This window comes from Pristiophorus japonicus, chromosome 20, assembly GCF_044704955.1.
Source record: "Pristiophorus japonicus isolate sPriJap1 chromosome 20, sPriJap1.hap1, whole genome shotgun sequence".
NCBI lineage: Eukaryota > Metazoa > Chordata > Chondrichthyes > Pristiophoridae > Pristiophorus > Pristiophorus japonicus.
The window spans coordinates 37,616,017-37,636,471 of record NC_091996.1 but is presented as its reverse complement, the minus strand read 5'-3'; the positions used below and the strand labels follow the sequence as shown (position 1 = coordinate 37,636,471).

General features: G+C 45.8%; 1 protein-coding gene and 1 non-coding gene across 2 annotated transcripts in view; both read right to left on the bottom strand.

The window, feature by feature from the left end:
• Positions 1 to 2,498: 2,498 nt before the first annotated feature.
• LOC139232484 (multiple epidermal growth factor-like domains protein 9) overlaps positions 2,499 to 20,455 on the bottom strand; it is a 427,661-nt gene continuing 409,704 nt past the window's right edge. Inside the window, exons 5-6 of the mRNA XM_070862777.1 lie at positions 12,719 to 12,982; positions 2,499 to 6,552 (exon numbers count right to left, since the gene is read on the bottom strand). Of these exons, the coding sequence (XP_070718878.1) occupies positions 6,080 to 6,552; positions 12,719 to 12,982 (737 nt within the window). The 3' untranslated portion in view covers positions 2,499 to 6,079. The remainder of the gene's footprint in view (positions 6,553 to 12,718; positions 12,983 to 20,455) is intronic.
• LOC139233249 (U2 spliceosomal RNA) lies at positions 10,692 to 10,888 on the bottom strand. Its single transcript, XR_011588168.1, has one exon. It is a non-coding gene; the product is annotated as a U2 spliceosomal RNA (small nuclear RNA).

The window sequence follows — 20,455 nt, the reverse complement described above, 5'->3', positions numbered from 1 at the left end:
TATTACCGCTGCCACAAACCTCACGGGGAATTTAGCGGTAGTCGTTTCTTTCGCCGCGCCCGGTCAGTAAATCGTTAGTGCCCCTTTATCGCTCCCTCCAGAGGCAATAATGGGAGGCGCAAAGGAGGCCAATTGCTAGGCCCTGATGTTTGGGATTTTATATATATTTTTTAAGTTATTTGATTTCCTTTACCCCACTACCTTTCCAAGACTTAATCACTACATGGTGCCCATAATCAATGAATTTATTCAAACATCTATAGTGAGACAGTAAGAAATAAATTATTAAACATATCTTGTTTCCATCCTGCCACCACTTCCAGTAGTTTAATTTTGTGTTAAGCTGCGTTTCCACTGTGCCATTTTGACATGCTTTGGCACTCCAGGAGCCTGATAATGATTAACAAAATACTCCAGAGCCACCAAGACTTTGTTTAAACCTTGTTTTTATTCACTGGTCATGTTTCAGTATGTTGGTAAACTCAAATAAGAATAGGGAATACAAAGGTATACAAGGACTGGGATTTAATTCCTGTCATTAGATGTCCGTCCATAACACCTGTTTTTTTAGTAATTGTTCTGGTTACAGGGCAGTGGGGGAAAAAACATGCATTGTACATCCACTCCTGCCATTGTTTCTTTCCCCCCCCAATGATTGTGCATCATATTGCCAAGTTGCTCTGTGAGAAAGGCTGTTGCAGTTATGTGTGAGCAGTAATCACGCTCTCTTTCATTATGCCAGTATCTGGCAAATCTACAAGCCAGCAGTTGTATAATTAGTATCAGTAGCTTGACAAACATTGTGTGGAACTGTGTTCATAGTGTCTGAGAGTAGAATTATTGGCTTTACATTATAATTCAGTATAATTGCCCTGGGTGATATCATTATAATTTAGATTTGTCTGACTTAGTCTGTGTACTTAATGTCATTTCACGTTTGTGAGAAATTGATGTTACTCAATGAGAACTAGAACAGAATTTATTCATAACTATTCCTTTTTATGAAATAACAATTTCCCAAAAAGCCTTCTGATCCCGAATGGAGTGTCAGTAATTAGGCATTTAAGTACACACTGAGGTTCTGCTGGGTTTAAAGATGTGCGTTTGCTATAATAAGCAGTTTTGGATCAGGGGCATTAACATGCAACTGTGCTGCACTTTATACTTTTGTCAATCACCAGTTTTTTTTTATATTTAAGTTTTGGAAAAATTAAGCAGCAGTCATGGTGGGGTGATGTAATTGCATTATTATGTATCCCTCTGTATATCAACATGCTAAACAGTCTTCCAAGATCAGATAGTAGCATCCCTTCAACTCCACATAACAAGCGAGAATTAGCAACTAATGCACAGGCAAACTACCTGGTTCAATTGCCCATCTGCTTTCGTTTACAAAGTAATACATTGCAGTGAGAGATGTGAAATGAATGAATTTGTACATTTCTAGTAAGTAGCTATGTTATTCTCACAGCTTCTTCCTGATTGCCATTGTAGTATTGGAGCAGCATCTCCTCCAGCACCAGCCTGCAGAAAGGTACAACTCTTTTATCTTTCAGTGAAACTTAGCAACGTGTTAAGTTGGTGTTGAAAAGCCAGCATCATTTGACAGGTTCCATACTTTTTTTGTACATAAATACAAACACTTAACATTCAAGGAAAGAAGCATGTACTCGGTCAATAAACATCTTTAAACTCACACTTTTCTAAATACAAGTATTTACAATTTTTGTTGTAATTATTTTTTAATAAAGTTGCCTTGTAACAAACAACGAGTTTGCATGAACTACTGTACAGTAAAAGCAAGTGCTCAATCTGCTCTCATTGCTTGTACAATCCGCCCCCCTTCCCCCACAACTGGAATAATTTAGGTATCGTCTTTTTAAACAAACCAATCAAATGGCTTCAACATAAATGAAGAGAGTGAGTTTGTTACCACATTGATGTAAGTTTTCAGGTCTGAAGGCCAAGTAATTATTAATGTCAACAGTCTATAAAAGCTTGAAACTAAGGCATATTGAATGTAACCTGTCCCTCGAGTATCTGCTGTGTGCAGTTTCATGCAATGAAGGTGATGGAGGGAGTAGGATAGTGAGGAGGGCATGGGTTGACATTTCAAAACGGGGAAACATGAAGCTAGCAAAATGGTCACAATTAAATGTACGCATTTTATGTTCTCCGGCATCCATTGCACCCACTGTGTGTAAACAAAGCTGAACAACAATACCTGCAATTTTCACTGACTCACTTTTTTCTAAATTTAAAAGTATTGTATTTTAATAATCATTGGTAGGGTTGCCAAACAAACACAAAATAAACTGGCACCGACGGTGAGGTTAAAGGTCCTCATTGTTTCTACACAACAATATTTAAACTGATCTAATAATCGAATAATTTAAACTAAATTCTCATCCTTGTTTATAAATCCCTCCATGGCCTCGCCCCTCCCTATCTCTGTAATCCCCTTCAGCCCCACAACCCCCCGAGATGTCTGCGCTCCTCTAATTCTGCCCTCTTGAGCATCCCTGATTATAATCACCCAACCATCGGTGGCCGTGCCTTCTGTTGCCTAGGCCCCAAGCTCTGGAACTCCCTCCCTAAACCTCTCCACCTCTCTATCTCTCTTTCCTCCTTCAAGACACTTCTTAAAACATACCTCTGTGACCAAGCGTTTGGTCACCTGTGCTAATTTCTCCTTATGTGACTCGTGTCAAATTTTTTGTCTCATGATACTCCTGTGACGGTTCACCATGTTAAAGGCGCTATATAAATACAAGCTATTGTTGTTATCTAATTGGACTGGAAACCACCGTCCAGTGACGCACCCAATCATCTCGGATTTGCGGAAAAAGAATTACGGTGTCTTTCACACAATGGAGGAGAACCAATGGGCAGGTGGGAGCAACAGGGTGGGAGAAGCGGGTTTTCGAGGGGGGTTTAAAGGTAGTGAGAGAGGTAGCCAGGCGTGCAGAAGAGATTTACCAGAATGGTACCAGGAATGAAAGACCTCAGTGATGTGGAGAGACTGGAGAAACTGTTTGTTCTCCTTACAGCAGAGAAGGTTAAGGGGAGATTTGATAGCGGCGTTCAATATCATGAAGGGTTTTGGTAATGGAAATAAGGGAAAACTGTTTCCAGTGACAGAAAGGTCAGTAACCAGAGGGCACAGATTGAGGGAGATTGGCAGAGGCGACATGAGGAAAACATGTTTTACACAGCGAGTAAATCTGGAGTGCATTGCCTGAAAGGGTGGTGGAAAGAGATTCAATAATAACTTTCAGCAGAGAATTGGATAAATACTTGAAAAGGAAAAATCCTTAAGCTCCATTACTGCCTTTATTGCCGACCGAGGGCAAACGGATGGGCTGACCCGTCTTAAATGCCCCGGGCTGGGAGTGGCGGGAATGGGTTTCCGCACTGCCCATGCTGCTACCCGTCTGGCACGTGCCGACCCCACACTGACCGGCGGCGACCTCCTTTCTGCCCCGTGCGGGACATTGCCCCGCAGGAGCACCGTGCCAGTCGGTGCCGCTGACAGCTTTCCCCTGCGGGTAACTTGTGTGGCTGGCCGGCGCGTGCGCCTGTAAAATGTTATTTTAATTGTCGGGTCGACTCCGAGGTCGGCCCCACAATGGTGGCCATGGGTTCGGCTGGGTTGCCAATAGGCAGCCGAGCAGCCCGTCCTGGATACCGGGCCATGGGACCGGCCGAAACCCTCCCTGGTGGCCCAGTGGGCCAAACAAAACTTACTGCAGAGTTCACAGCGGCCCGCCCCTTTAACTGAAGGGGAGGGACATTGTCCGCTGCAGCGCAGCGCTGATGACTCGTTGGGACGGCCGACCCGATCCAAGGGCACATCCGCCCCTCAACATCGCCTCAACCCCCTGGATTGGGGCGGAGAAAAATCTTAAAGATCAGTAAGTGTGCCTACTCATAGTCAGGGGCAATTTCGGCCCCGAGTGGGGCGGGACTAATTGGATCGTCCTTTTCAAATAACAGGCACGATGGGCCGAATGACTTCCTTCTTTGCTGTATCATTCTGGGGTGGAAATGTTTGCAGAAACAGGGTGGATCAAAGCAAGGGAGGGATTCAAAGATCAGGACAAGGTTGTTTGGGCCAATGTACTGGGAACTAGTAAAGGTGGGCGAGGACAGGAATAATGGGTGTGCAGGACTAGATACCCTGGATAACCTGAAGTGTATGAGGGGTGATGATTGAGAGGTCAGTGAGTGGACTGGAGAAATTCAGCTTTAATGCGACAAGCATGTGAGGGTTTTGGTGATGAGATAGTTGCCAAGGCAGGTTATGTTCTGTAGGGTAGAACCAAATGGCTTTGGCGATGGATCATACGTGGGTTATCAATTCCCAATATGTTACTGTGTTTAGTTAAGGAATTATAAAGTAGTTTAGGTGGATACAAAGTGTAGTACCAGGTCCAAAACACCACGAGGGAAGCTCTTTTTTTTAAGTAAAAAAAGTAAGAAAAGACGAGATTGATAGCAAAGATGCCCATTGAAAATATTGGTTGAAAACATCTACATCACAGCGAGCAATCAATGAGTACTTCAATCTTCACCGCTTATCCTTCATGTGTACTGAATCTCTGACTAACATAGTGATCTGAAACACCCCAAGCACCAGTGTCAGAGTTCCTGCTGCTCTACCTCAGGACTCCCAATCCCAAAGGAAACTTAAGCACATGAACAATAAATATGGGATACAGAGAGCACGTCCAGTAAAAAGCATGAAGTTGGAATGTGGATGACGCCATTAACTGAGCCATTCTCCTCAGGCCTGCCGCAGCATCCTTCTGAACCGATTCAGAAAGAATATGACCCAGTCGCTCATCGTGCCAAATGGCCTTAGAGTGAAAGCCTTTCAGTGAGCGAGTGGTGCCTCAGCTAGCTACTACTTCTTTTGACCACTCATTCTGCAGAACAACAAACTTCCGATAACATAACTGCAGGATACGGAGTCGTGACACCTTGCACCCAAACAGGGTCTAACCTTTGAATTAAGACTGCTGACAAATCTAGTTATATGGAATTAGATTGAATGAGGATAATCTTTCCTCAATATTAATAAAGAATAATTACAGAGTGCTGCAGGTTGATAATGGTCCTCCTCACGTGTCAAATTAAAGAAATTATTGGTGAGAATAGCTTGTGATGTTCATAATGTACCTTCTTTGCAGAAATTTACAATTGCACCAAACCATTCCGTGGCCCTATATGTGCTTGTAATTCTTAAGTAGGGGGGCCTATTAAGGCTTTAGTTTCTAATCAGCATTGTTGATTCATGACTGTGCCAAAAGAATTTACAATGAGTAGCCATTTTGATAACATTAGATGCGAGCTTGCGCCCACCAGGTGTTAGAAGCACCAGTTACTCAGCATTTCGCTGCAAGATCAGATGCGGCCACAATGTCCCCACAAACATGACCTCAATAGGCAGCCCTGCCTTGTGTGGCAGGAGACCAGAGTTGTTGATTCTAGTTCTTGTTTGACATCAATATCTGTACCGATGCAATCCCCGCTGGAAGCATGTCGGCCCTAACTCAATTATTGCCATTTTTCCTTAGCAACCATCAGTAACAGTCCTAGCTTGCAAACAAGAGTCCAAGAGTTCTTCATCTCGCTAAATCTTTGTCCTCCATGAATAATTCAGTCATTTCATATAAAATTAGGTCCCCCAATCTCACAGGAACTGAAGTATTTCTTGTCGCGCTGTAATGCACAATACTGGCATGTTCCTTTGGGTAGGGAAGGTCTGTTAAGTAATCATCCATCTTCTCCATATTGGGAGAGGATTTGGACCTAAACTTCATTGCATCTTAGATTTGTACAAAAATAGAAACTTATTTGGGACATTTTACACTGGTGAATGGAGTAATCGAAACCTTAATCCCGCCTGTTTCATAGGCTTCAGGCTTTTCATGAATCCCATTCAGTTCAATGAAGCAGACAGCATTACACCATATCTATGTGGCACCTGCATTTCGCTTGCTTTCGAGAGCATTTTAGTTGCTTAGCCCATCGTGTGTTGTCCTTTCTGTATTCTTATGTTTACAGTGATTTAGATTTATATCTTGTACGAGTTCATTGGTGTTGACAGAGACAGCTGTCCGTTCGGAACCACTTCGTTCCCATCATCCTCCAGCAGGCCTGAAACATCGGCGTTGGGAATGCTGTCATGGTAACTGCTGAAGCTTATATTGTCCTCTTTCAGCTCTATTGTCCAGAACGGGGCATTTAGCTTCCGGTTCCGGTACTCCCGGTAAACATAGACACCGGCCACAAAGCCCATTAGAAGCACCACCACAGCAATAATAACCACTAGTACCACGATGTTGAACCGAGTCCAGGAGATTTCGGGTGTCACCGGTTCAGGCGTGCTCACTGTGCTCTGAGAAGCGCACAGTAACGTTGTCAGGAATGTCTGGGTTTTTGTGCATAACGTACTGTTTGTGATAAAAGGTGATGGCGACGCTGTTGTGCTGGTACTTGGAGTTGTGGCCGTTGGAGTGGTGACTGTTGTCGGTACTGTAGTTATTTCTGTGGCGGGGGAAGAGAAAAGTAAGAGTTAATAAATAAGGCAGAAAGATAGAGCAATTCTAAGGTAGGCTACAAATATTATCGTGTCATGGGAGAGCCCAAGTATTGGAACAAGTCCCAATCAGCAATGTAAACCTTTCTTAGAATTATTTTTTTTCTTTTTACATGCCTTTGTTACCTCTGCACGTGACTACTCCAACACACTCCTGGCTGGCCTCCCACATTCTACACTGTGTAAACCGGAGGCCATCCAAAACTCGGCTGTCCCGTGTCCTAACTCGCACCAAGTCCCGCTCACCCATCACCCCCTGTGCTCACTGACCCGTGTCCTAACTCACACCGAGTCCCGCTCACCCATCACCCCCTGTGCTCACTGACCCGTGTCCTAACTCGCACCGAGTCACGCTCACCCATCACCCCCTGTGCTCACTGCCCCGTGTCCTAACTCGCACCGAGTCCCGCTCACCCATCACCCCATGTGCTCGCTGACCCGTGTCCTAACTCGCACCAAGTTCCGCTCACCCATCACCCCTGTGCTCACTGACCCGTGTCCTAACTCGCACCGAATCCCGCTCACCCATCACCCACTGTGCTCGCTGCCCTGTGTCCTAACTCGCACCGAGTCCCGCTCACCTATCATCCCCTGTGCTCGCTGACCTACGTTGGCTCCTGGTTAAGTAATGTCTCAATTTCAAAATTCTCATCCTTGTTTACAAATCCCTCCATGGCCTCGCCCCTCCCTATCTCTGTAATCTCTTTCAGCCTCACAACCACACGAGATGTCTGCGCTCCTCTAATTCTGCCCTCCTGAGCATCCCAGATAATGTTCGCTCAACCATCGGTGCCTTCAGCTGCCGAGGCCTTTTGCATTTTGCAAAAACATTGTTTTTGTGTTTTGACAAAATGATGTAGAGAGGAATACATTGAACATTGTAATCCATGAGCAGTTAGAAGCTTGGCACGAAGATGTCACAAAGGGAGTTCACCACTTCAACTGCTTAACCATCGGTGGCCGTGCCTTCAGCTGCCTGGGCCCCAAGCTCGGGAACTCCCTCCCTCAACCTCTCCGCCTCTCTACCTCTCTTTCCCCCTTTAAGACACTCCTTAAAACCTACCTCTTTAACCAAGCTTTTGTTCATCTACTCTAATTTCTTATGTGGCTCTGTGTCAAAGCTGGCTTTGAGTGCAACTATTTTGACACTCCAGTGGCCAGATACTGTCCAGTTTTGACGACGAGAATGCAGCCATTTTGGGTTCTTTGGCTGTTGTGATGCAGTTGTAGAGAAAATCTCCCATTATTAAAAATACAACAACGATAAGACTGTATTCCCAACAGGAGTTTCCTACAGAAATGAAGAGCCACCAACAGGAAGTGGCGGCCTCAGTAACAGGAGGTCAGTAACGGGGCCCTCAGTAATGGGGGGTCAGTAGCGGGGCCCTCAGTAACGGGGCCCTCAGTAACGGGGGGTCAGTAACGGGGCCCTCAGTAACGGGGCCCTCAGTAATGGGGCCCTCATAACGGGGCCTTCAGTAACGGGGGGGGTCAGTAACGGGGCCCTCAGTAACGGGGGGTCAGTAACGGGGCCCTCAGTAACGGGCCCTCAGTAATGGGGGGGTCAGTAACGGGGCCCTCAGTAACAGGGCCCTCAGTAACAGGGCCCTCAGTAACGGGGCCCTCAGTAACGGGGCCCTCAGTAACGGGGCCCTCAGTAACGGGGCCCTCAGTAACGGGCCCTCAGTAACGGGCCCTCAGTAACGGGGCCCTCAGTAACGGGGCCCTCAGTAACGGGCCCTCAGTAACGGGCCCTCAGTAACGGGGGGGTCAGTAACGGGGGGATCAGTAACGGGGCCCTCAGTAACAGGGGGTCAGTAACGGGGCCCTCAGTAACGGGGGGGGGGGTCAGTAACGGGGCCCTCAGTGATATTGGCATTTTTTTCCCCCACTCGTAAATAATTATTTTGTTTTCCCCTTTTCCCTTCCTAAAAAACACACCATAAGGAATTATGAAAATTCATGTAGTACATGATTTACATATATTTGTCTGTAATACATATTTAAATATATAATTAACTCTTGCAATCCACCCTCCCCGCACCCCCCACCACCCCCAGGCAGCTGAACAAGGATTCCCTTCAATATTCTTTTCCTTTCCGGAGCTGGATGCCAGCTTTAAATAAGAAAACTTAGTGAGAGAAATTGACCTCCTTTGGAGTTACCGCCTCTGGGGAACGGCTCAGCGACCGGGCGCGGCGCAATTACCGACGCCCGCAAACTTGCATGGCGGGTTAGCACTGGCGCTGAAACTTACCGCCTCGATCTCCTGCACCCCGGGGATCGTGACAGCACAGCGGCCTGTTATCGCCCCGGATCTTAAATTCGCTTCCGCCCCCTGCAGCATCGCCGGGCGTCAGTAACGACAGCTGCAGGAGGAGTTGTGTGGTCGGCCGGCCGCTTGGGGAGCGATAATTACAGGCAGTGGTGGTCAGGTAGGCCAACATTTACTTTTCACCCCACTCTGCTGTTTCTTGAATTTTTTGCCATGCCGTGATTGATCAGCCCTGCATTCTCTCAGACTGCTTGGGACTGCTCTTCATGGACCGCAGGTGCCGTCACTGACCATTCCCAATCTTACCTTTGAGCAAAATGACCCCAGCATTGGCCCTTCCCGTTAAGGGAGGGAAGAAGCCTGTGAACCCGGCAGTGTTGCACGGGACATTGTGCAGCGCTCTGCCGCTACCGCCCCTCTTGCTCCATTTAGCGCTCCAAGAGACGTGTTTGCGCTGAATTTAGTGCTTCACTTCCCTCCTGGAGCGCTAAACCGGAGGTTCACGTCAGATTCATTTGTATAGCGCCCGGCGACACTTTCGTGCTCCCGCAAAAGTTACCGCCCCAAACAGGTCGCTCCGCGATTTCTGGCCCTTAATCTTTAAAGAGGAATAAAATTAAATCTCTCCACCCTCACTCTCATTGAAGCCACTTGAAACAAACCACGGCTACAGCATCTTCTGGTGGAATAGCAGTTACTGGTAATAAAATATCTCCTGCTGCTTATTAACATGAAACTATCTGACTGTAACAAAAATACCCAGCCGTTTGTATCAATCCTCACCGCTGGTCTGCTCTACAGTGTTAAAGCCACATTTAGCAGATTATCTAATGAATTACGTACAGTTAGCAGTGACCAATCTTTCATTTTGAATAATAAATGTGCACTTCAAAACAGAATATTTAATTATGCAGTAATATTCAAAAAGGTGTTGGCAGATTCCTGTCCGTGAGTTGTATATTATCAAGCATTATATGCACATAAAATGCAAAGTACTTAAAACCAATACAGTGCGAACATACTTTGTAACCCATGCTGTAAAAAGATTAGATCAGCCGTTTATTTTGTTAAGTGCTATTTCTCGAAATGCTGAGTGTCCAGCAGGGGGCGCCATTTCAGCAACTTTCAGCAGAAGTAAAACGAGACCTTTGTTCTGAAATATTCTGTTGTCGCAAAGGTTAGTAGAGATAAAATCAATTCAAAGTCAATACATTTCAGGCAATAAAGATTATTTTGATTATTATGGTGATCATTTAACAATTTAAACATTTATTTAAAAAAATGGAACCATAGCTTCCACTTGTCATTTTTTTAAACCGCTCACACATGCACAAGGGATGGTGATAGGTCTGGTATTGATTTTGGGATGATTGTAGTAAATCTGTGATGAACCATATAACTCATGCCTGCTTGTTTGTGTTATATGGTTTATCACAGCATGAAATCACAATCAATATCTCACATGAAACCATCTAGTGTCCTTTTGGTGCTGCAGACTGTGTAAAATGATACTGTTGCTCTTAATAATCATCTCAAATCTAATGGCTACTGAAAGATAATTGGATGAAAAAACTGGAATAAGTTACACACGTTTTTGATGTTAAGTTTAGGGCCATTCGGTGCATAAGTCAGCCCGTACCCTCCAAACAATAGACTTTTTTTTTTATTCGTTGCCAATCTTTCCAATTCTTTGTCAAATCACAAACGTCAGAGGTCACCTTGCACACATCAAGGATCACTCTGCGCCAATGCTCTTAGCCAAAAGGCCTAGAGCCACTGCACCGTTCCTGGAAGTACTACAATACCAGGTTCGTGCCATGGAGGTGGATGGGTCAGGCCCCCCACACACCTCCGTGGAGGTGGATGGGTCAAGCCACCCCACCCACCTCCTATTTCCAAAAAGCATAGGAGAACCACCTTCCTGATCCAGGGAGAACCACGTTGGGGTCATGGTTACTCCCCTGTCAGGTCAGTTACGCATGATCTTAGCCAAAAAGCTGAGAAAATGTTGCACGTGCCTCCTTGCTGGAAAATTGCCAAGGGAATTTGGGAAAGAACAATGGTGAGCTAAGGCTGGAGACACAAGAATGTCACGGGTATTATAACCTTTGATTTGCAATGTGTTTTTTTTTAATGATTCAGTCACGAGATGGGAAATTAGCGTGGGGAAAAAAACCAAGAATGATGAAGCGAGCTGATTTAGTTCTTGTTCCTGGCTTCCTGTTTTCTTATTGGTCAAACTGGACTAGGCGACAGTCCGTTTCTGATTGGACGTGTGAGCCAATATACTGCAGTGACAGATGATGTGTGTGAATAAAACAAATGCGTTGAATTGACCTGCTCGTTCCGATCCCCAGTAACCCACCTATTTAATCACAGTCCCGGTCAATCTACTGCCGGTTATTTATCAGGCCATCGCTAGGTGCTTCATGAATGAAACTGCCGCTGTTTTTCTCTTCTCCCCCACTGAACGGTGTACGTACATCCCGACTTAAAAGCAAGCACTCTTTGTGGTGGCACGAGACCCAGGGGACATAAGGGAAGCTTTACTTACGCAGCGAGTTGTTGCAGGACTGCATTCCCTGAAAGCGTAGTGACAGCCGATTCAAAGCCAACTTTCAAAAGGGAACTGGATAAATACTTGCAGGGTTGTGGGGTAAGGGCAGGGGAATGGGACACATTGGAACATTGGAATCGCTCGTTCAAAGTGCCGGCACAGGCGTGATGTGCCGAATGGCCTGGTTCTGTGCCGTATCATTCTATGATTTTTGTAGTTTTGCACAGTGGAAGATTTTTGAAAAACATTTTTTGTTACTGGGCCGGGGGGGGGGGGGGGGGGAGAGCGAAGGAGCTGTTCGACAAATAATGACAGGTAGGTTGCAGGGGATTAAACTAAACGGCAAGATTTGAGTGCTGAGTGACCTGAATCTGATCGGGCCGGTGGCAGCTGACACAGCAGGACTTCGACTGGTGCTCAGCAATCCCACAATTCTCTCCGATTGTATCTCGCGTCTCATTGTGGAAGAAAACTGGATGATGCTGGAAAAAAATGCCATACCCAAGATATTTTTTTACAGCAGTATTTTAAAAAATCTATTCAGATGGTCTGAATTAATGTCACCCATATGGTGCTGCAGATAAATAATTTACTCTCTCAGCTGCTTTCACACAATGGTTTGCTAGCGCAGAGCATTTTCAAATGCCTAAAAAAACACGATGAGGATAAAAAAAACATGAAACAAGAATCTGCATAAGAATAGCAGCGGCTGCATTTTAAGTGGTGCTCGTCAGATTGCTGCTGAGTATTTGTTTATTTTGTGAGGTATTTTGGCTTCTGCAGCCTGGCATGTGCTACATAAACTTCCACAAATGTCAGGAGCCACACAGGCCCGGGAAATCAGATTGTCTTGTGGTCAAATGTGATCATTCTGGCTGCACCGAAAGGGCAGTGGTGACAATCAGATCGCCACTGGGGGAAAAATGATCCAAGATTCATCGGCCCCAATGTGAGGCTGGTCCTCACTTTAAAAAATATGATTGGCCTTTGGTGACACAGCAGCCTGGAACACCAATGCCTTTCTCTGTGGTTGTCACGGCATCCACAGCACTGAAGCAGCAATTGCAGCTGTGCTATTGTGGGCACGGCCTTATTCCCCTTCTCCCAAAGGGAGTGCAACGTCTAGTCTCTTGTCACACACCAACACCCTTGGATAGCTTGTCTATCCAGTCAAAGAGCTCGTAGGAATACAACTGCACCATCTAAGCATGAGTCCAATGGTGTACCCCTGGAGATATCTGGCTACCCAGCACCAGTTGTTGTTTCTAAGCTGGATCCTCACCTAATTGGCAGTTCCTTGCCACGGGATCCCCAACGTATCCTTCCGCACATTCTTCGCAGTTAAAGCCCGTTGTGTTGAAGGTGCAGCTCAGACATCGGCCAGACAGGGAGTCACAAATCGGTTGCCTGCTCTCTGCGTCGGTGTTGTTGTTGCATTCACATGCCACACAGATGCTGTCTGAATTGTAGTAGCCGTCAGCACATTCTTGGCAGTTGGAGCCAAAGTAGCCTGGCTGGCATTGGTCACAAACTGCCTCGTCTGACACTGCATAGAGGGGGGCACAAAATAAGACCAGAGTTAGATAAGAGACATTTACAAAGCACAGCACTTGATAGAACCCAACATAACTGTCTCCACAAATGATCATAGATCCTCCCTTTAACAAATGTAAGACGTATTAGTCACCTGTGGCAACCCGGTTACATTTTCCCTATAGATGAGGTAAACTCTTGCATTAGAAAATCCACAGTACGATTTGCTACAGTTCTGTGAACCGGTATCTCCAGTGTATTTCTATCATTGCCGCTGCAGAGAACTTGCTCTGATGAATCTACTCATTATCTCAGTCGGCTCTGATATTAAGCAAATTTATAAATACATTTGCTGAAAGCAACAATAACATTAATAAGTTGATTTTTTTTAAAAGCAATGCGGTAAATGGTGTCAGAAGGAGATGTTTTACGGTGGATGATTGGTGCTTAAACCCTTGACACACAAGTTTAATGATAAACTACTGGAGATGCTTGGCGAGCCAGTGCACAACAATCTTATGTTTCTGGAACTGTACTTGTGTCCGCTTGTGGTAACACACTTGGCTCTGAGTCAGAAGGTTGTGGCTTCTACCCTCACTCCAGAACTGAAGCACATGGGGCTCCATTTTCCCCGGTCATTTGCCCCGTTTTTTTTGTGTATTTATTTTTTCAAAGTTTCCCCCTGCGATCTGTGCCGGCGTAACTGACTTAGTGACGATTTTTCCAGGCCAGTTTTTTTTTTACGTTCCCTCATGTCTGCGCCGGTTTTTATAAAATTTTGCAGATAAACTCGGCTGACACGTCAGTGCAGTACAGACAAAGTGCTGCATAGTCCGAGGTGCTGTTTTTCAGATGAAATGTCATACTGAGGCCACATCGGCCTGTTCAGATGGATTCTGTGGCACGATTTAAAGGGCAGCTGTGCTGGACAGTGAGACAGATTGACTGGTCACACCTCATTTTCTGTTTATCGAGCTAATCTGTGCTTGCCGACAGGACGACAGTAACTATGCTTCAAACGTACCTCATTTGCTGTGGAGCACTTTACACCATCTTGAGGACATGAAAGGCACAATATATATGCAAGTTCTTTATATTACCAAACTGGTGATAAAAGGCGCAGTGAAAGCTAATTGCTGTTGGTGGACCACATGAAGCTCTGACAGGGTCCTCACACATGGGTTCAATTTTATAGAAGTACATCGGAACGAGTTTCGTATTTTAAAGGATGAGAGATTGCGTGGCACCCTGTCTGGGGCAATAACTTTTGCGGGAGCGCAGATGTATCGCCGGGCGCTAAACATTAGATTCTGCCGGGAACTTCCGCGTTAGCGCTCCAAGAGGGAAGTGGAGCGTTAAATCAAGCGCTGCCACTTCCCTTAGAGCGCTAACGGGAGTGAGAGGGGCGGGCGGTATCGGCAGACCGCTGGGCAATGTTCAGTGCAGCACTGCTGGTTTTAAACGCTCCTTCCCTCCTGGCTCCTTCCTTCTCTTAAAGGGAAGGTCCAATGCTGCGTTCATTGAAGCCGGAGGCAGTGTAGGTTGGGCGACAGTACCTGCGATACGCGCACAGCAGCCCCACGCGCTCTACAAGAGCGCAGGACCGGGTAATCACGGCGTGCCTTTAATTAGCGCTCCCCAAGCGGCCAGCAGAGGTGACAACGCCTCCTGCAGTTGTCGTTATTGATGCTCGGCGATGTTGCAGGGGGCGGAAATTAATTTTACATCCAGGGCGATAAAGTGGCGCTGCACACCGGATGATGTCACGATCTCTGGGGCGCAAGAGATCGAGGCGGTAAATCTTATCGCCAGCGCAAACATGCCAGGGAAGTTCGCGGGCGTCGGTGATTTCCGCGCCCAGTTGGTAAATCCTTAGCGCCCCGTTACCGCCCCCTGGAGGTGCTAACAGGAGGCGCAAACCAGGCCAATTTCTCCCCCTAATATTCAGTGTTTCATTATCTTGTGATTGCAAGGAAAGTAGCATTATTTTTCTTGAGTTTCAACTTTTTAGCTCCCTTCTCCCTTATGATTCCCCCCACCTCACGTCCCCAGTTGCAAACATGACTTTAAATGTGACTCTGGGCTGCCCTCAGATGGCAGCAAGATGGATCCCTCTGGTCAGACTGCTCTCCATCCTCACAGCTCATCTCAGACTCACAGAGCCTTAGGGAAGCTGAATGTAACGGCTCAGATTTGAATTATGGTCTCCTGGTCAGGGATTCAATGTTCCAATGTTCAAATGTTGAATGGGCCACCAACATGTTCTGATTTACTGGTCTAGCCTGCAACATTTTTATACCATTGGGCTGCTGCATTTGGGCATGCTCGGGACGTCCTGACCTGAACACAGGCCTTCCTTGATTCAACTCGAAGTAAACCAGTGACCTGACCCACATCTGCTCTGTCCTTTTACTCACTCCAGAGTCCCACCGAACATTACCGCAGACCAGGGGGTGGACGAACCTGTGCACTCTTTACCCAGCTCAGCGATGCAATGGCTGCTCCAAGTGATCAGCCCAGGGAATCGCTGCCATCTCCAAGGGCAGTCCCGGCACCAGCTTGTACCTGAATCCGCTGCTTCTTCATTCCAGGAACAGACTCTGTGCTGCAGGTGAGAATTCCCCGTGGAGCAGGGAATCCAGTCCCAACACGAGAATTCGCTCCCAAAGCAAAGCAGCAGCATCGAGTTGGAGCTGCGAATGGAACAGGAAGTGAGATCACAAAGGAGGGAGAATGCCTCTGTCATCAGAAGGCGTGAGGAGTGCTTCTGTGAAGGGGAAAGGCACTGCTCAGGCAATGTCTCGGGGAAGTGAGAGTTTGGCTGGTGTGTTGACCATGGATAAGCTTATTTTCCTATAATATTTTGAAAGAAAGACTTGGATTTATATAGCACCTTTCACGACCACCGGACGTCTCAAGCACTTTACAGCCAATGAAGTACTTTTGGAGTATAGTCGCTGTTGTAATGTAGGAAACGCAGCAGCCAATTTGCGCACAGCAAGCTCCCACAAACAGCAATGTGATAATGACCAGATGATGTGTTTTTTTGATATGTTGATTGAGGGATAAATATTGGTCAGGACACCGGGGATAACTCCCCTGCTCTTCTTCGAAACAGTGCCATGGGATCTTTTACGTCCACCTAAGAGAGCAGGCGGGGTCTCGGTTTAACGTCTCATCTGAAAGGTGACACCTCCCACAGTGCAGCACTCCCTCAGCACTGCACTGGAGTGTCAGCCTAGATTTTTGTGCTCAAGACCTTGGAGTGGGACTTGAACCCACAACCCTCTGACTGCGAGGCAAGAGAGAGAGTGCTATTCACTGAGCCACAGCTGACAACTGATCAAGACTATATAATGTAGAATCATCATCATCATAGGCAGTCCCTCGAAACGAGGATGACTTGATTCCACGCCAAAAAAAAGGACGAGTTCACAGGTGTTTCGAATGAAGGACCCGAACTACATCCTGAAGGGTGGAGGATGCCTGTGCGTGGATTTTTTTAACATGTGTTGGCCATTGCACACCAGCCACCACACGGGCTTGACAGAGCTAGGTCTTGATCTAGTGGCAAGGGTTAACCAGGACGACTGGAGACCTGCTCTGCTGCGCGGACCTAGTGCGCACACATATCTAGTGTGGGCTGGCCCGTGCTGCCCCTGGGCCCCTGGCCCCGAACTCGCGCCTCCCCTGGGCCCCAATCACATCACTCGCCGCTCCTTCGCCCCGACCTCACCGCTCCTGCTGTACCTGCCCATGCTCCAATCACCGTGCAGCCCTGGGAGCAGTGTGGAGGCCCCGACCTGCAAGAAACCATCAGCGGCAGGTCGGGGCGATAAAAGGAGCGGCGTGCCACCCCGGGAGTAGCGTGCAGGCCGCTACAAGGTACAGCGTGAGCTGGTGCAGGAGGGCAATGGCAGTGAACGTAGAATAGTGCCCATGACTGTGATATATTCACAGAGCACAGCGCACACACAGTTCCTAACATGGCAGACAGCTCTCTCTCGGAAGTCTCCGGAAATCTGCCTGGTTCTGTTTATTATTAACCCTGCACATGCAGTACACAATACATCCACATCCACAGTGTGGAGCTACAAACATTACAAGCTTACAGACATTACACTTCTCCCTCCTTAATGAAGAAGTCATCATAACAAACATCATACATAACTTTCATGTTTATACATAAAACAGGATATAAACTTATTTTTTTTTTCCTTATTTACAAATTTAACTTCACCACTTGTTTTCTGTTTCGAAGAGGATACCTTCGCTCTCGAACAGAACCTTCCAAACATGGTGTCGAATCTAAACTCATTCGAGGCTCATCCTGGGGAATGTTTTCCTCCATGGAATTTCCTTGATTTTCATTTGAACTCACTCTAACTTCAGGCTCTTTGTTTTCCTGACTCTAACTTCAGGCTCTTTGTTTTCCTGACTCGGACTCAGACTTTCATTCTGATTCTCTCCTGGATTTGTTTCCAGTACATAAGATTTAGGATTTGCTACTGGTGTATCAAAACTATCTGATGAGTCAGAAATAATTGAATCATTCCCACCTTCAACTCCTTCCATGTCTGTAGGTAAAATATGATCAATATGAACAAACCTAACCTGGCCATTATCAAACATCTTTACCAAATATGTGCAAGGACCACATATCTTCACCACTCTTCCTGGTAACCACTTTAACCATTTATAGTGATGGTTCGTCACTCTCATTTTCTGGTTTAATTTCACACTTCTCTCTTTTACTCTACCTCTATCCTGATTCTCTTTCTGTCTTAATTGTGTCTTTTCTACGGACTGTGCCAAATTTGGCTTTAACAACGAGGATCTGGTTCGTGGCTTTCATTTGAGAAACAACTCTGCTGGTGTTCTACCAGAAGTTGTATGAGGAGTATTTCGATATGTAATCAAAAAATTAGCCAATTTGTGATCCTTGGATTTGGATCTAACATTTGTTTTATGAGGGCACGTTGTACAATTTGTACAGTGCGCTCTGCTGCACCATTCGAAGCAGGGTGATATGGTGGAACCTTGGTATGTTTCACACCATTTTTGCTCGTGAATTGTGCAAATTCTTCTGAACGAAATTGTGGTCCATTATCCAAAACAATCTCTTCAGGGAGGCCAAATGAAGAAAATAATTTTCGTAAAATGTCCAATGTTTTACTTGTTGTTATTTTACACATTGGAAACACCTCAACCCACTTCGAATGGCTATCAATCACAATGAACAATTGTTGTCCTTCTAACTCAGCAAAATCAATATGTAGCCTTTGCCACGCCCTGGGAGGCCATTTCCATGGCTGTAATGGTACTGATGGTGGTTGCTTGCTTACCGATTGACATGTCGTACACTGACTCATGATGTACTCTATATCTTTATCAAGACCTGGCCACCATAAATAACTGCGTGCAAAACTCTTCATCAAGCACATCCCCAGGTGCTGGTCATGGAGGTCTCCTAATAATTTGGACCTGTTTTTTCACAAGTTCATCCAGTGGATGTAATACTGCAGCGAAATTTGGCAGGAACTTCCCATAATAGTTCAAAAGACTCAAGAATGAACGAAGTTCAGTGACACTCCTGTGAGTGGGTGCATTTCTGATCGCATCCAATTTTTCCATGGTTGGATGTAAACCATCTTTGTCTACTCTGTACTCTAAGTACTCCACTGAGTTTTTAAATAACTCACACTTACGAGCAGACACTCATACTCTGTGCTTCTCTAGCCATTTGAGGACTTCATTCAATATATTATTATGAACTTGCCTATGTGTGCTGAAATTAGTATGTCATCCTAATAACATACTACCCCTTCAATACCTTGCAAAATCTGGTTCATCACCCCTTGGAATATGGCAGGGGCAGAAGACACTCCAAACGGTAGCCTATTAAATTGATATAGGCCTAGATGAGTATTTATAGTCAAACATGACTTGGACTCCTCATCTAGTTCAAGCTGTAAGTAGGCATTCGTAAGATCCAGTTTTGAGAAGATCTGACCACCTGTCAGTGTTGTGAACAAATCTATATTCGGCAATGTAGTGGGGACATTACCCTCTCGAACCCGGTTTATGGTTACTTTATAATCAACAAACAATCTTACTTTACCATCAGACTTAGGTACAACAACAATGGGTGTAGCCCAATTACATCGATCTATCTTACAAATAATGTTCTCAGTCTCTAGTTCTTTTGAGTTCTTGCTCAACTTTCTCCTTGAGTGCATATGGTACAGAACATGGCTTGTAGTAAACCGATCTAGCGTCCTTCTGTACCCTGACACTCACCTTGAAGCCTTGGATCGGACTGCCCGTTTTGAAGAACACCTTCGGATACTTCTTGATAACCTCATCCGTTGATGAAAATCTCACTCCCACACTGAAAATCTTACTCCAATCCAGCTTCAGTGAGCTCAACCAATTTCTTCCTAGTAAGGCAGGCTTGTCTCCTTTCACTACTATTAGAGGCAAGTTCCGAAATTGATCTTTATATTTCACCGGTACGGTGATACGGCCTACTACAGGAATTCTCTCTCCCGAGTAGCCTCGCAGCTCTATCTTGGATTTCTCCAGTTGAAAATCACGCAATTTGTCGCGGTACAGTGACTCCGGTACTACACTCACGGACGCACCCATGTCAATTGCCATTGGTATCTTGAATCCCGCAACATCTATGTGGATTTTGATGCTTTCCAAATCGCTGTCCGTTAACCTCGTGCTCCTGATGACGTGTAACTCTAACATCTCCTCGTCCTGTTGTTGTTCTTCCATGCTATGTAGTCTCTTTGGATTTCTACTCAGAACTTTGAACGCTGGACTCATAGCTTTGAAAACTGGTTTACCCTTCAGTCGGCATGCCTCCGCAAAATGCCCAGTCTTCCTGCAGAAGAAACACTCTGCCTTCATGTATGGACAACTTTGAGCAATGTGTTGTCCCAGGCACCTATCGCACAACTTCGACGCTCTGTTAGAATTTCCCGTTTCTGAGACTTTCGGTCATGCTCGTCTTTTATTGTGAACCCGCAGGTGATTTACCTCGGTGGACTGACGACCGTAATTATTATTTGATTCTCAGGAATATTGTTCGGCCATGCCCATCGACCTCCCTGTCTGACAAGCAATCTCAAAAGTCAAGTCATCCATCGTCAATAACTTCCTTCTGATCACATCATTTTTCACCCCACAAACAAAACAATCCCATAATGCTCGGTTTTGAAAGTTTCCAAAATTACAGTGCATCGATAGCTTTTTTAATGCTATGATGTAATCACTGATACTTGCATCAGCCTTTTGATTCCGAATCCTGAAATGCTAGCCTTCAGCAATTTCTAACGGTTTGGGGTTATAGTGCTGCTGCAGCTTCGTTAAAATCTCTTTAAGTCTTGTGTCCTTTGGCTCGTCAGGCACAAGCAGATTTACAAGGGTTTCGTACAATGCTGGACCCGCCACCGATAAGAACATCGCTTTCTTACGT